At 35.7% G+C, this 14,944-nt stretch overlaps 1 protein-coding gene across 1 annotated transcript; it reads right to left on the bottom strand.

Annotated features, from left to right (window-relative positions):
• Window positions 1–5,479: 5,479 nt before the first annotated feature.
• On the bottom strand, window positions 5,480–14,074 carry LOC121986767 (26S proteasome regulatory subunit 8 homolog A-like). The gene is made up of 9 exons (XM_042540711.1): window positions 13,754–14,074; window positions 13,465–13,562; window positions 8,612–8,836; window positions 8,443–8,505; window positions 8,141–8,304; window positions 7,050–7,206; window positions 6,860–6,958; window positions 6,644–6,754; window positions 5,480–5,868 (listed from the first exon to the last, which is right to left on the bottom strand). Exons 1-9 carry the CDS (start codon window positions 13,956–13,958, stop codon window positions 5,728–5,730), a joined length of 1,263 nt encoding a protein of 420 aa, XP_042396645.1. The 5' UTR covers window positions 13,959–14,074; the 3' UTR covers window positions 5,480–5,727.
• Window positions 14,075–14,944: the final 870 nt, after the last annotated feature.

A 14,944-nucleotide genomic window follows, 5' to 3' on the forward strand; every position in this document is an offset into this window, starting at 1 on the left:
AAGCATGTTGAATGTCAAAGTCTTCGTACCACTCCCTAAGTTTACTCCCCTAGAAGTATCGACTATTGTTTGATAGCAATCTACGAGGGAGGTCATACCAATAGATGATGTTCTTCCACAGGAACTTAAGTACAACTTCTTCCATCATTTGAGCTACGAGTTCAACCTCCACATACTTATAGAAATAATTGACCACCAGCAAGAGGAACTTCTTTTGGTTGGGTCTTGTATCATTTCCTCACTGATCAAAGGGCATGAAATAATGGTTGTTTTCAATAACTTCGTAGGAGTTTGGAAGAGATTTTGATGTGTTTGACAGTTAACACAAGTGTAAACTAGATTAACTATATTTATCAATAGAGTCGGCTAGAAATAGTCATCCAGTAGGACCTTTATGGCAAGAGTTCGACCACCTATGTGATTGTTACAACTACTTTGATGAATTTCACATGGGACGTATTCAACATCTTCAGGACCAAAGCATTTGAGCAGAGACCAAGAAAAAACCTCCTCATATAAACAGTCACCAATTAGAGTGAATCAAGCTATCTGCCTTTTCAGAAATCAGGTATCATCTGGATGGTCGGGTAGAGACCCCTCCTTTAAAAAGGAGATAAATGGATTTCGCTAGTTGACTAACTCCTCTAAGGCAAGTACTGGCACAATCTGAATGATTAATTGAATTCGAGTGATTAGATCGTTCAATGTCCATGTGGTCAAGACACTTGCCATTTTGATTTTCAACTTGGGGTATCTTCTAGATGATGACCTCATGAAATTCACCTCTTAATGTTTTTAAAGCCACAACATAACCTCAAAGTCAATCATTTTTTATTTTGAACATTCCTTCGAGTTGATGTATGACTAGTTGAGAGTCAAAGTAAATGATAACTCGAGAGGCAACAACCTATTTGGTAGCTTAGAGCCCGACTAACAACAACTCATACTCAACCTCATTATTGAACACTAAGTTTAGCTATAGAACTTGTTGCAACATCTCTTCACGGGGTATAATCAATAGTACCCTATCCCATTGCCTTGCTTCGTAGTTGATCCATCTACAAAGATCCTCCATATCTCATTCAACTCCTACCCGAGGATTTCGGTTAAGTTGGATAGCACTTGTGCTTTGATGACCATCTTGGGCTAGTATTAGATGTTATACTCGTTGAGCTATGTTGTTCATTTGATTAGTTATCCCGAGATTTTGGTGTTAGTCAACACCTACCCCAGGGTGTTATTAATGAGCACTATGATGGAATGGGATAGGAACTATGACCGTAGTTTGTGAGCCGTTATGACTAGAGCCATAGCAAACTTTTTGAGGGTGGAATATCTAGTCTTAACATCTTTCAGAAGAGGAGCGGCAAATAGATTGGGTGCTAGATACTACCCTCCTCTTGAGTAGAACCGAGCTGACTGCTCCTTCAACCACGGCTAAATAGAACCAAAGCTTCTCCCTTGCAATAGACTTAGAGAGAAGAGGCAAAATGGCCAAGTATACCTTAAGTTTTGTGAATGCATGTTCACATTTGTCATCCCACTTGAATCAGGCTAATTTTCGAAGAACTTTAAAGTAGGCCAAGCTCTTGTCGATTGATCTAGAAATAAATCAAAATAGTGTTGTGATTCGCCCAACTAACTTTTGTGTCTCCTTGAGGTTGTTTGGCGCAGACATATTCAGTTGTTTATCTTGATTATGAGATAAGCAGCTAAATACTTTTTGTTTCAACTCGTAAGGGAGGTCGGCTGCAACTCGCGTTGTCCACTTTGGCTGCTTGAGCATTATTGATACCTCTTCATGTCCTTCAAGAGGCCGAGTTAGAGAGATATCATGAACTAGCTGAACCTCGGCACCTCAGGTTCTTTAATTTTTTCGCAAGTTGACCTATACTACCTCAACATAATATTTTCTTATGATTGTTTGGTTAGCCTTGACTTCACCCACTTGGTCGTCCATAGAGCACTTCATCTTCATGTGATAGGTGGAAATCATGGCTTAGAACTAGCTCAGATTAGGTCGTCCGAGGATGATATTGTAAGTGGATAGGGCATTGACCACTATAAAGATAGCGATCTAAGTTCTCTTTTGAGGTTTGTCTCTCAAGGACAAAAGGAGATTGAATGCCCAATAAACCTGAACAACGCTATAAAGACGGGTCACAACTCATGTTGATCTATCTGCATCTAGTCATTGAGATTTTTAAAAAGAACATTCATCGAGCTTCCTGTGTCGACGAAGATTCTTGCTATGTTGTAATTAGTTATGACAACCCATATCACCAGTGTATCCTCATGGGGAGTAGTTACCTCTTTCAAATTTTAGGGGCCAAAACTGGTAGGGGGATCTGTCTCCCTTGAGATTTAGAGCCGACCCATAACTCTCAAACCTTCAGCCATGAGTCTTCCACTCAGTTTGTGTCTTCGTCAATCGAACCTCCCGAGATCATATTAATGTCGCCTCGACGTGAGAGATCCTCCCAAGCATCTTAGGGTTCGACTGCCTCCCAATACTGAGACCTCCTTCTCGGGGGTGTGTCCTTTTGACGATTGGTTAGGCGATTCGATCATTCCCTTTGATGATTGTCTTGACACTTTGAATTCTCTCCTCGGGCATACCTAACTGGCGATCACTGAGAAAGTAATGGGGATGATCCTCAGGCAGACAAGTACTTTTCAATGACACAACAGAGTTCTCTAGAATACTGTTGGCATTCATGGGTGTAATACTCATGAGATTGGTGATAAATATAATAGTGCTCTAACTTCTCATTGTATGATCTACCCGACTCCAAGTCAAAAGTCGGGCTACTTCTGTAGTTTGCATTGTTCTCCCACCTTCCCTGAATGGGGCATACTAGTGGTTAGTAAGTGGTTCTTTGTGCCAAAGAGGTGGAGGAGTCTTGTGCTCAGGTTGAGCCGATACTAATGTTGATGCTATGACCTTCTTCCTCATGACTTGAGCTTCTTCCACATTAATATATTTCTCTGTTTGACCCAAGAGATGGTTGAAAGTTGTTGGAGGCTTCTCCACCAAAGATCGGAAGAGGTATCTTTCCTTTATACCTTAGGAAAAAAACACTTACGATCACTTCAGAGGTGACTGAGGGCACTTCCAAGACAATTTATTAAACCGATGTATGTATTCTCTCAGACTATCTTTAGTCATCCGCTTCAAGATGAACAGATTTAGAGGCGCCTTATAGTACCGCTTACTGCTACCAAAGTGATTCAGAAATACAGCCTTGAAGTCGACGAAGGTCTGGATGGGTGAGGATGATAGTTGATTAAACCATCATTGAACAAAGCCAGAAAGAGTCATTGGAAAGACTCGACACTTTACGCCATCGTGTATTGGTGAAGTAGGGAGGCGTTCTCGAATTAGCTTAGATGGTTCTCGGGATCGGCTGAATCAGTGTATTCTTCGAGTTGAGATGTCTGGAAACTACGTGGTAGCTCATTGTCCAAGACACGACTTGAGAAAGACATGCTTTGGGAACTTCTTTCTTTGACATGCGAAGGCTCTTTACCTGTATTCCGGTTTGGAGGAGGCATCTTTCCCGCCATTAATCCATCTGAAAGTTCTTCAAGTGGTATCATGATCTTGCTCAGTGGCTTGGCGAAGGTGGCAGGGGAGGGCCTACTAGACCCACTGGCACTCTACTATGGATAAGTGACACTTTGGTCGAGGCATTGGGCAATTCTTCAGGAGTTAAATTCGTTGAAGGGAGTTTTTGTAGAATCAACTGCACCATCTGATCAATTAGCATCTGGAAATCTTCTCGGGAAATACTGATAGTTTCACCCTGAGTCACGTCACCTGTGGATTTGGGACCCTCAATAGATCTCTTGGGTTTCACCATTTCAACGTCTCATTTTAAGCATTTCCCACAGACAATACCAATTTGTTTCTGTTTGAGATCTCAATTTGACGAGTCAACGGGAGGTAACTTTTGAGGGACAGATCTTGTGATGGTTTGATGATGAAGGAAGAACTTGGGATACCTGTAACACTCAACTAGATGTTAGAATGTATATAGAGATTGAACTCAATGGACCAATAAAAAAGATAATTATAACTTTTATTGGTAATTACTGCTTATTTATGCATAAGAAAGATGATTATATATATATATATATATATATATATATATATATATATATATATATATACTAATAAAGAAATTATTTTTGAAAATTATTATTTATTTCAATATTAGGAGGTTATCCAGTCTATAAAAACAAATGGTCAAGGATAAATATATTTTATCTCTAACATCCCTCGTATTAATAATATATATTTTTATATTAATAAAATATATTTTTATTTCCTTGATATAAATTGTCTCTAACATCCCTCGTATAATTATAAATGGTCAAGAATGCCTACATTAAGTCAAATGTGTACTACTGTAATAAAAATATATCTTCAAATTTTCTAAAATCATTTATTTGAATAAAGATTTTTTAAAAATTGATTAGTTTCCTTCTTATTTAATTTGATGAAAAAGTCTAAATCAAAATTGAAGTATTCCAATTTTTACTTCAATTTTATTATAATAATAACGATTAGACTATTTTAGTTTGTTACATAATCCTGTGTATTCCTGATTCCCAATGCTGTGTTTTCAAGGTATGAAGAAAACCACTAACCAGATTATCTACTTAAAAAATTCTCTGTAGCGTATTAACTATTAACAGAAAATTATGACTTTTAAGCCTATGTCTCTGTGGTTGGTTTCCTTTTAGTGTCGTCCTTGTATTACCATGCCAAACGATTCAGTATCGCCTCACAATAAAATACATACAGACTGAAAAATTATAGTATAGTTGTCTTTTGCAGATGTAGTTGTCTTTTGCATGGAAGAGATTAGATATCCAACAATATATTTTATACCCATTGAGAATTGATTTTAGGATACCAACTACATCAATTCAAGGGGTAAAAAAAAATCACAAAAATTATAATATTTAGAAAAATTGAATAGATCGGGTAACAGATGTTGCACGTATTTTCTTGGTTAGGCTGATTTTGATATTAAATATAAACCAAGATACACGTATAAATGATTTCCAGGTAACATAAACAAGCAGTTCGATCTCTGCAGATTGATTTAATCAATTGAATTTGATTTAAACCAAATTAACACTCCCGACTAATAAATGTCAAATATCATCTATCTTTGACAGAGGTATAACATCTTCATAGTTTCTTTAGACATCTAAAAAATAATCCCAACTTCAACAAATTAGATAAATTTTTTTTAATAGAAGATTGACCTAAGAATATTCAACTGATAAATTATTCATTGTAAACACTTTCTGATTTATTCTAATAGCCAATAAAAAATTTCCATGAGAACGAATTGATCATCTAAACTGAATATGTGGTGCCAATAAATAAAAAAATGTCATCTATCTTGCCGGGCCTATTGTTTACCCTTTTCTAAATTTGGTAAACATTTCTGTACATCTTCCATCCAAAAAATATACAACGATAGAATACCAATCAGAAAATTACCAGCTTTCAAATCACATAATTGACAGCAGTTAACATTTTTAGCCAAACATACTTCGAGATTTGCAAAATCTACATGCATTTTGCAATTCTGCATCTTTTATCATCATGTATTTGCATGCGTTAGCATGTCCGAGAGAAATTGAAGGGCCATCAGTGGATCACACGAATAAGTTTGGAGCTTAACATAATTAACAACTAAGAAAAATCTACTTCCACAGTTTTCGGAGGGACATGTTCTTCTCAGTATCTTTCTTCATGACTTTAGCCACTGCCATCTCGAAATCCTCTTGGGTGACATGAACTCTTCGTTCCCTGAGGGCAAACATCCCAGCTTCAGTGCACACAGCCTGCAAACAGATCGTCAAGGCATGAATGCAGCCTATAGTTTCTGTAACTAAACAAGAAAAAGATATCATCAAAGAGCACATTTGGTAGTTATATTACTGGTACTTGCGAGCCATTCAAATATGGATAATATCTGACATCTCATCATTTAGAAATCTCCAAGTGTGACAAATGAGGGCATTGTTGTTTGATTCAGAGTTAAGTTGTCGGGTGTCCAACACAGTCATGGGAAAAAATGAAAAGTCTGATAGCTATCAGAGTGCTCGAAAGGTTGAGTTTCAAAGCAGGTTTAGCTAAGTGATAGAAACCTGTCAATCTCATGGTGGCAATAGACGATTCGCTCGCCCCCAGCACCTCCACTAACCCGTCCCTAGGCCAACACAGAAGAGGTAAATCACGGGTGACTACTAGCCTTAGGCAACTAAATAGCACATGGGGGAGGGCAGACATCCGGCTACTAACCGGGATTTGACCCCAAACCTCATGATGGCAACACTACCATGCACTAGCCAACTATCCGTCCCGAGGGGACTAGAAACCGGTTAATCTCACATTGCCCTCAAGTGGATCTAAGTCTCAAAAAGGCAAAAAAAATTTGTACATTTTACAAGTGAAAGATTCCTATGAATGATGATAGAAAAGAGCCCTTTGATTGGTCAGCACAATAGGATGCAATTATTATTGTCAGACAAGAATTATCACGAAAAATTATCAGTAGCATGAAGCAAGAAGACAGATCAAAACAATGTTATCATATGAACACTAGGAAACCAATACCTTGAGTTCGGCTCCAGATGCCCCATTCATCTTTTCTGCAATCTTCTTAAGATCTATGCCTCGCATCAAGTTCATCTTTCTTGAATGAATCTTTAGGATATCAAAGCGTGACTGAAATACATTTCATACTTAATATCAGATTGTATGAACAAAACTATATCTGTAGCTTGAAGAAACAATGACTAAATAATCACGTGTTGGTCATCTATCATCCACCTCTTCATTGGGATTAGGGAACTCAATTTTCCTGTCAATTCTACCAGGCCTGAGAAGTGCTTGGTCAAGGATGTCAATCCGGTTTGTGGCCATGAGAACCTAAATAAAAATTCAGAACCATTCATAGAATGCACCAAAAATCTGTTTCTAGAAAACCAACTTAAGTCATCACATGCTAATACAAACAAACTTTAATTTTGTTTGATGCTTCGAAACCATCAAGCTGGTTGAGTAGCTCAAGCATGGTGCGCTGCACTTCACTGTCACCATTACCAGTGCCAGACTCCATTCTGGTTGATCCAATACTGTCTATTTCATCCATGAATATAATTGATGGAGCGTGTTCCCTAGGACAAAGAAAAAAAGAAATATATTTTGCACCCATAAAACCATATATCTAAGAGTGAATTACCAAGTCACTAAATTTTCCTTACGCAAACTCTTGAATCTTTAAAACTATAAAAGGAAATAAAATTGAAGCATTAAACTTGAAATGTGTTGTGTTAAATGATGAGAGGGTAAATAGATTAAATTTGAAACTTGAACTTTGAGAGAAAATTAAAAGCTAGAGGTTTTAACAAGAATTAAAGCATAGAACATGAAATGTAATATCAGTAATAACAAAAGAATCAAGAGGATAGTTAAGCTGGATGCACATCAAACTATTGTAAGTAAAAGTCCTACATATGGCAACTTATTATTCAACAAAAATATATGGATAGAAAATATAATCAATTGGATTAACAATGCACGGTTGAAATGAAAAGAAGTCTTTGGAGTCTTATGTGATCATCGTGTGCCCCATAGGCTACAAGAAAGAATTTTAACACCAGGGGGAACCCCACATGCTCTATAGATTAACATCTTAGGCTATTAGAAATATATATGTGGAAAAAATAATATAGAAGAGATTAAATGTTAAGACAGATATGTGGAGTTACTAAAATTAGAAAATAAAAAAATATATATATTATTATTTGGCAGCGCGATTTGCGTATATGAGCATTCAAAGGCAATTGAATAAAATTTTGATTAAGTAGTAAAAAACAATTTAAATAAATTGAATATTAGCATTTTATAAAGCTCAAAATAGAAGGTTAGTCAATTCAAGATAGTAGAGATAAGCACAATTTTATGATGAGTCGTTGTGCAATTCAAATCATACAATTGCACCTTCAATAGCAGGTTCACAACTTATCAATGCCCATGTAGAGATTGAAAAAAAAGGAGTTTTTGTTCAAAACACAATTTTAGGAAGTATAGTTGATATTGCAACTTTACCTAGCCATAACAAATAGTTCGCGAACCATTCTAGAGCCCTCTCCTATATATTTCTGAACCAACTCAGAACCAGAAACCCTGATGAACGTGCAATCAGTATGATGAGCAACAGCTCTTGCCAATAGAGTTTTCCCAGTTCCAGGAGGCCCATAAAGCAAGACTCCCTGTAAATGATTCAGCATCAATATTGTAGTTGTACATGCAACTATGCAAAGTTCTTTGCAGAACAGGCACACAGTTAAGTAGTATTTGTCATCATTATACAAAGGTAATAAATTGAAGTGCAACTAAGATGACGATACCTTTGGTTGAGCTATTCCAAGGCTTTCAAATAATTCAGGATGCTTAATTGGGAGCTCAATAACCTAAATTGAGAAAGAAACCTTGTATAATTATCACACAGTTCAACAAAACAAGAAAGTACTGGAAAAAAAAGAGACTATAACCAAATAACTCTTGAACTTCACTAACCTCCTTTATCTCTTTGATTTGTTGATCAAGACCACCAATCATGTCATAGGTTGAGTCAGGAACCTTTTCAACTTTCATAAGGTTTACCAGAGGGTCTACTTTGCTAGGCAAGATAAGGTGTAGCACATAGCTATCATTACGAAGAGCAACTCTTGTTGAAGGTGTCAATTTTGTGATGTCAATGCTCTTATCAATATCAACAACGTATTTTCCTTCGGGATGAACCTAGACAAGAAATGTTGCTTGCATTATCAACCACAATATTTAACTTCAGAAGAACAAAAAGCAGCTAGTTAAGATATAGAGAGGAGGACCGCATCATGAAAATGCTAGTTTATTTGCCATGTGACAAAACCAATCTAAAGTACAGCTATTGAAGTTAATAATTTTTTTAAAAAAAGCATTGTTTCTTACAGCAATTATCAACACACTGATATTGAAGATTTGTGAGTTTAGACATGTCCAAAGAGTATGTTCAATAAATAGTAATATAATTTATAGAACTAGTTGTAATTGCTTTTCATTAATAATGAAAGAAAATCATTTAATATAGGTAATTGAAAGAAAGTTTGATATCCAACAAAGAAATTTGATGAATGATGGAGATACATACTGAAATATTATAGATTGAGAAGAACATCCTAGATAATCATGTAAAAACCTTAAAAACTAAAAAAAATCCACACGGATCTACAAAAATTTTAGAATGGCTTTTGCTTTGCATCAGGTTTAGTTAATTTAAATAACATTTATATGTATTTCAAACAAACACTGAGTTTTTCATTAAAAAATATCAAAAATTTAAATTTTCATGCAATGTTTTAATTTTAAATTAATTTTTGGAATATACTTTAAACTTATATTAACAATTTGTAGAAACAAAGCAAATTAGTGATAATGAACCAGTTTACAATTATATAATAATTGTGCTTTTCCTTAGCTGAAGTATCAGCCTGTATGCAGGTATTGATCTAGTTGGATAAATATGTTTAATGATACCTTATTGTGGTGGTATCCTGCCATGTGTGATCACTTGAAAGAGCCTTAGCCTCAATCCTACAACAATAATGATGCAGGAGGCTCCGAAGATTGTCTTTTTTTTTTAAGAATTATTTTCATCTTTTGCATTTAGGATTTTGAATCTATTAAGATTTTTTTCTTTTATGTTAGGAATTTTTCCTTTCTTTTGCAACTTAGGACTTTGGGTCTATATAAGCGTCTATTTAGTTTATGTTTAAGGTTATTTTTGGATAAATAATATTTTCAGTCATGCCGTTTATTTCTCTTTTCCCTATTTTCTAGCATTTTTCCGAATCAATCAGGTTTTGGAAGATTATATCTACGTTCGCAGTTGAATCAATGAAATCAATACTACCCGCAAGATAATCGTTATCCTGTCCAGCGTCGGTGGGTATCAAAGCCTTCAGATCCCATGGATGGTCGTCGTGGTCGTGAGCGAGGTAGGTTCCGACTGAGGAAGCCTCGTACCATGGTCGTAGCACCTAAGTCGAGGTATTTGAAGATCTATATAGATAAATCGCGGAATTATCCCGACTTCTAGCGGCGCAAGATCTTAAAGGTTGTAAGTTCCCTTATCTAAATTCGGATTCCACTTTTGCAAAACTCTATCACAATCGTGAGAACCGTGGTTGAGATGACTGTACACATATATTGGTTTCCAATTGAACATCCTGAGTTTTCTGATATGTTGCAAACCGAGGAATTCTTTAATTGGTTTGATAAGGTGGAAGGAATTTTTTCTTATAAGGAAGATGTGGATAACAAGATCGAAATAGTCGGTGATCTAGTTTATGACAATGATGAGGTGGATGAAGTTGTCGATGAAGTTGCTGAGGTATTTAATGGTGATGACCATGAGATTCTAAATTGTTCGCAAGAGTCTGCTAACTTCCAAGGGCGATTCAAAAGATGATGGGTTGATAACCAATATTGATGATGATTCTGACAATGAAAGCCGCGAAAGACTAATGAACAAAAAACAATGAAAGATAAACTTACTTATGTTGATGAAGTGAAGTGTAGGGTGTTGGAGGTTAAAGTGATTGAAGGCTTAGGGACAACCATAGACGTTGCACTAGTGAATGGTGTTCTTCATGAGGGTGATTAGATAGTTGTTTGTGGAATGCAGGCCACCATTGTGACCAGTATTAGAGCTTTGCTGACTCCTCATCCTATGAAGGAGTTCTGAGTGAAGGGCTCGTACTTGCATCACAAAGAGCTCAAAGCAGCCCAAGGCGTAAAGATTTCTGCACAGGGCCTTGAGCATGCCATTGCGAGCACATCCTTGTATGTAGTAAAACCTGAAGATGTTTTCATGGATGATGATAGATTTTCCGAAGAAGGTGATGGTGAGGATGAATTTGAGGATTATACTGAAGGTGTAGGGCGCTACTAGGTGTCAGTTGTTGGCAACCTTCCAGACTTTTGTCCTCCGTACAAACTCTCCTCAAAACTTGCTAAAGACCATCCTGAACTTAGTGAGCTTCTTTGTAAAGAAATTATGCAACGTCAGCCTGTTGCAGTTGACATAATTGCTCAGCATCATGTTAACATGCATGGCTCATTGGACTGAAAATCTGAACTGTGTGAAACTTTGGGAATCTGGTCCTGGTTGGAATAAAAGAATGTTGAAAAGTCTCTACTATGTGACGTGGAAACACGGGGATCAATTTCCTGATGGGATAGAGAAGCTACAGAAGACCGTTGCTTGCAATAACTGGAACATTATTCTAGTCCTTCACTTTTTGATCACTAGAGGGATTGAAGATTGTAATTCTAATACATTAGCAGAGATAACAAGGACATTTGCTACATATTTTTGAGTAGCCAAACGTGTTAGTTTATATCTAGCATGCATCTGTCCACAACAAATAATTGCTGAGTTGATGTCAGAGGATCTTCCTACTACACTACTCTAAACATGAACACGAGTTCTTTTCAACCAGGGGCGACTAATGCAAGAGGCTCCGAAGATTTTGTCCTTTTTTTAGAATTATTTGTCTTTTACATTTTAGAATTTTGAGTCTCTTTAGGGTTTTTAGGATTTTGAGTCTGTTAAGATTTTTTACTTTTATGTTAGGATTTTTTTCCCTTTCTTTTGCATCTTAGGATTTTGAGTCTATATAAGAGTCTATTTAGTTGATGTTTAAAGTTAGCTTTTGGATAAATAATATTTTCAGCAGTGTCGTTTATTTCCCTTTTCAAAATAATATTTTTCCGAATCAATATGTTTTAGAAGATTGTTTCCGGTATTCACAACCGAATCAACAGAATCAATACCACCATAATCGCTATCCTGCTCAACATTAGATAAGGACAAACTAATTCATAGAAGTTGGATTAACTTTGTGTACTACTCATGCTAAAAAAACAGTTTATAATACTCTAAAATTATTGTTGAGAGCCACTGTAATCCCCATTACAAAATCTTTTCAACCCAATATCTTCAATCATCTAAAGTGCATAAAAGTAGGACATCTTTGCATCATATCAACTTGTTTTCCTCTCTAAAATTTTCCTATATTCCTAAATATAATTCCATTCATATTTCCTCATTTAATTTATTCAACAAATGTTTATATTTACTTCTATTGAGACTAGGCTCCCAAAATACACAGCCATTCATCTTTCATCAGTCAAATAAGTTCAGTTCCATGGAATTGCCACTGTGGTTCTTTAAACCAGTCCATAGTGGGTGCACAGTACCAATCAAATTCTTGGATTATTCCCAAGAAGAGAATGTATTATATGGTTTTGATTTAACAAATCTGCATTTAAGCCTATCTATTATATGGCCCTTGAAAACCAAACTTCATCTCTTCCAAATCTCACTTGTTTATTTTTTGTCAAATTATTTTGGTTAAGTTCAGCTTGGTTTGGTAAGTTATGGATGCAAATGTATGGTTTTGATTTATTTAAATTTTTGAAGTGTGAATTTCAAACCAAAATGGATAACTAAAATTCTAATATTCTTAAACAAAAATGACTTCTGTCATTTCCATTCAAAAATTTAAACAAGCACCCCCATACAAATCTGCATTTAAAGCCTATCTATTATATAGCCCTTGAAAACCAAACTTCATCTCTTCCAAATCTCACTTGTTTATTTTTTGTCAAATTATTTTGGTTAAGTTCAGCTTGGTTTGGTAAGTTATGGATGCAAATGTATGGTTTTGATTTATTTAAATTTTTGAAGTGTGAATTTCAAACCAAAATGGATAACTAAAATTCTAATATTCTTAAACAAAAATGACTTCTGTCATTTCCATTCAAAAATTTAAACAAGCACCCCCATCTGCACAGCAAATTGGTATAATTTAGTAACTGTCCTCGACTTACATTTACAATATGCGCAGAAGAAGTTGACAAACACTTTCACCTCTTGAGAAATGGATTTCCTCATAGCATGAACTTGTTTAAGTTTTATGATTTTTTGACCAACTACAAGTGTCTTAGTTTTACAATTATTCTGTGAAAAATCACAATCACCGTGGAAAACTGATCTAAAGAGCACATTATTTTTGTTTTAATTAAGTGTATTGATTATGCAAGCAAAAGGATATATTACATAGTATCCAGAAGTTATAAAATTTGTCAAATAGTTAACAATAGCTCGAAAATATTATCCACTTTGAGAGATGATTTCAGTAGTGAGAATTAGACAGGGCGAACCAATTTACAGCTAGAAGAATTCACAAAATATATTCAAAGCAAACCCCTGTATGAAAAATAATAATTAGAATGAAATTGTCCTTATTCTGTGTTGGTTAATAATGATGTTAATCAACACATTACTAGAAGAAAATTAAGAAAAAAAGAACTAGCTGATTTACCTTGACTAAGACTTTCGATTTCCCCATCACTTTCACCACCTCTCCCACATAAGAACCCGGCTCTTGAAGCAGCTGCAACTCTTCCCTTAGCATCCTGACTGGAGCCACAAATCATATGTAACAGCCAGATGCATAAACCAAAAAAACACCATAGGCAAATCTCAACCGAAAATTCTATTGAAAAGGTGGGATCCAACCTTTTCATTAGAGTGAACTAGGTTTCGCCTAAGGATTACGGCATTTAGCAAAAATGACGCAAGAACAAGCAGCGAGGATTTGGGTTCCTAACCTCGAGAGTTGAGATCGTTCCGCTCAGCCTCAAGGCGCTGGACGTTGTTGGTTTTCTGCCGCATATGAAGCAGGAGATCATGGATGTGCTGCATGTAATACTGCCGCAGCCCCTCGCCTCCGCCTCCTCTCATCCTCGTCGCGGGAGCGTGCATCTCCGCTTCTATCTCCGCCGAGTTCTTCTTCTCCACTGCCGCTGCAGCCATCACCGACCTCTACCTCACCGGCACCAATTTCTCCCCGCGTCTCGTTTTCGCCTTTCCCCCTCTCCGGTGTCGTCTCTCTTTCCGTCTTGTGGTGCAAGAAAGGAAGCAAAATTCGTTTTTATGTCTGCCTATTATTGGGCTCAGCCCAAAACGAATTGACTTATTGATGGGCAAATTATTAAAATAGATTGATTTTTTATAAATTGATTTTTATCATAGTGGTAAAAGGAATACAAATAATAGGATTTCATGATGACAATATCTCATAGGCTAGTCATTAGATCCATCCGAGTAGACATAAATTAATTCTTACCAATTACATAAAAAGGTGGTCGTATTATTTAACTAATAAAATTAAGAAAATTGATTTGAGAAAAATTTTATGAATAAAATTAAGGATAGATACATAAATAATAGAGACACAAAAGTAAAAAAAAAAAAATTGATAGATTATGAATTTATGTATTTATTCCTTAACTTTTTCCTAAGATTTTTTATATATATATATATATATATCATTACTTTAAAATTAAATAATAACATATCCATTGAATTAACGTATCTTTTTTTTTCTAGTCACAAAAGTATTTTCACACTATATCTAAAATGTAAAATTAATATTTTTTTTATTATAAAAGGAGTAATAAAATATTTTTTATAATTCTCTTGATTCACTTCACTTCACTTCACTTCTTAGCAATTACTGATGGTTGGTTGGTTGGTTGAGTGCATACAAAAATCAAGTCTATTGTCAGAGAGAAGTTTTTTTAAATCACTGAGATGTCCATCTTACTGGTTCTCCTAAATGATAGAATTATCGCACTATTTTTGTTCTTTCTGTTCCCGTGTTCCACTGTCGATCGGACGGATCAAATTACATCTCAAGGATGTCTTATATATCACGAGGATACTACACACATCTTAAAAATACTATGATGCATTGAGATATAATCTGAGTTGTCCGATCGACAGTGAGACATGAGGAC

Source organism: Zingiber officinale, chromosome 1B (assembly GCF_018446385.1).
Source record: "Zingiber officinale cultivar Zhangliang chromosome 1B, Zo_v1.1, whole genome shotgun sequence".
Taxonomy (NCBI): Eukaryota; Viridiplantae; Streptophyta; class Magnoliopsida; order Zingiberales; family Zingiberaceae; genus Zingiber; species Zingiber officinale.

Excerpts from the sequence above, each read along its gene's own strand:
- LOC121986767 (XM_042540711.1), bottom strand. The coding sequence starts at position 13,958 with ATGGCTGCAGCGGCAGTGGAGAAGAAGAACTCGGCGGAGATAGAAGCG. Across the intron at positions 7,207-8,140 it reads GAACTATTTGTTATGGCTAG|GGAACACGCTCCATCAATTA; the intron begins GTAAAGTTGCAA and ends TCTTTGTCCTAG. Across the intron at positions 6,959-7,049 it reads AAGCATCAAACAAAATTAAA|GTTCTCATGGCCACAAACCG; the intron begins GTTTGTTTGTAT and ends ATTTTTATTTAG.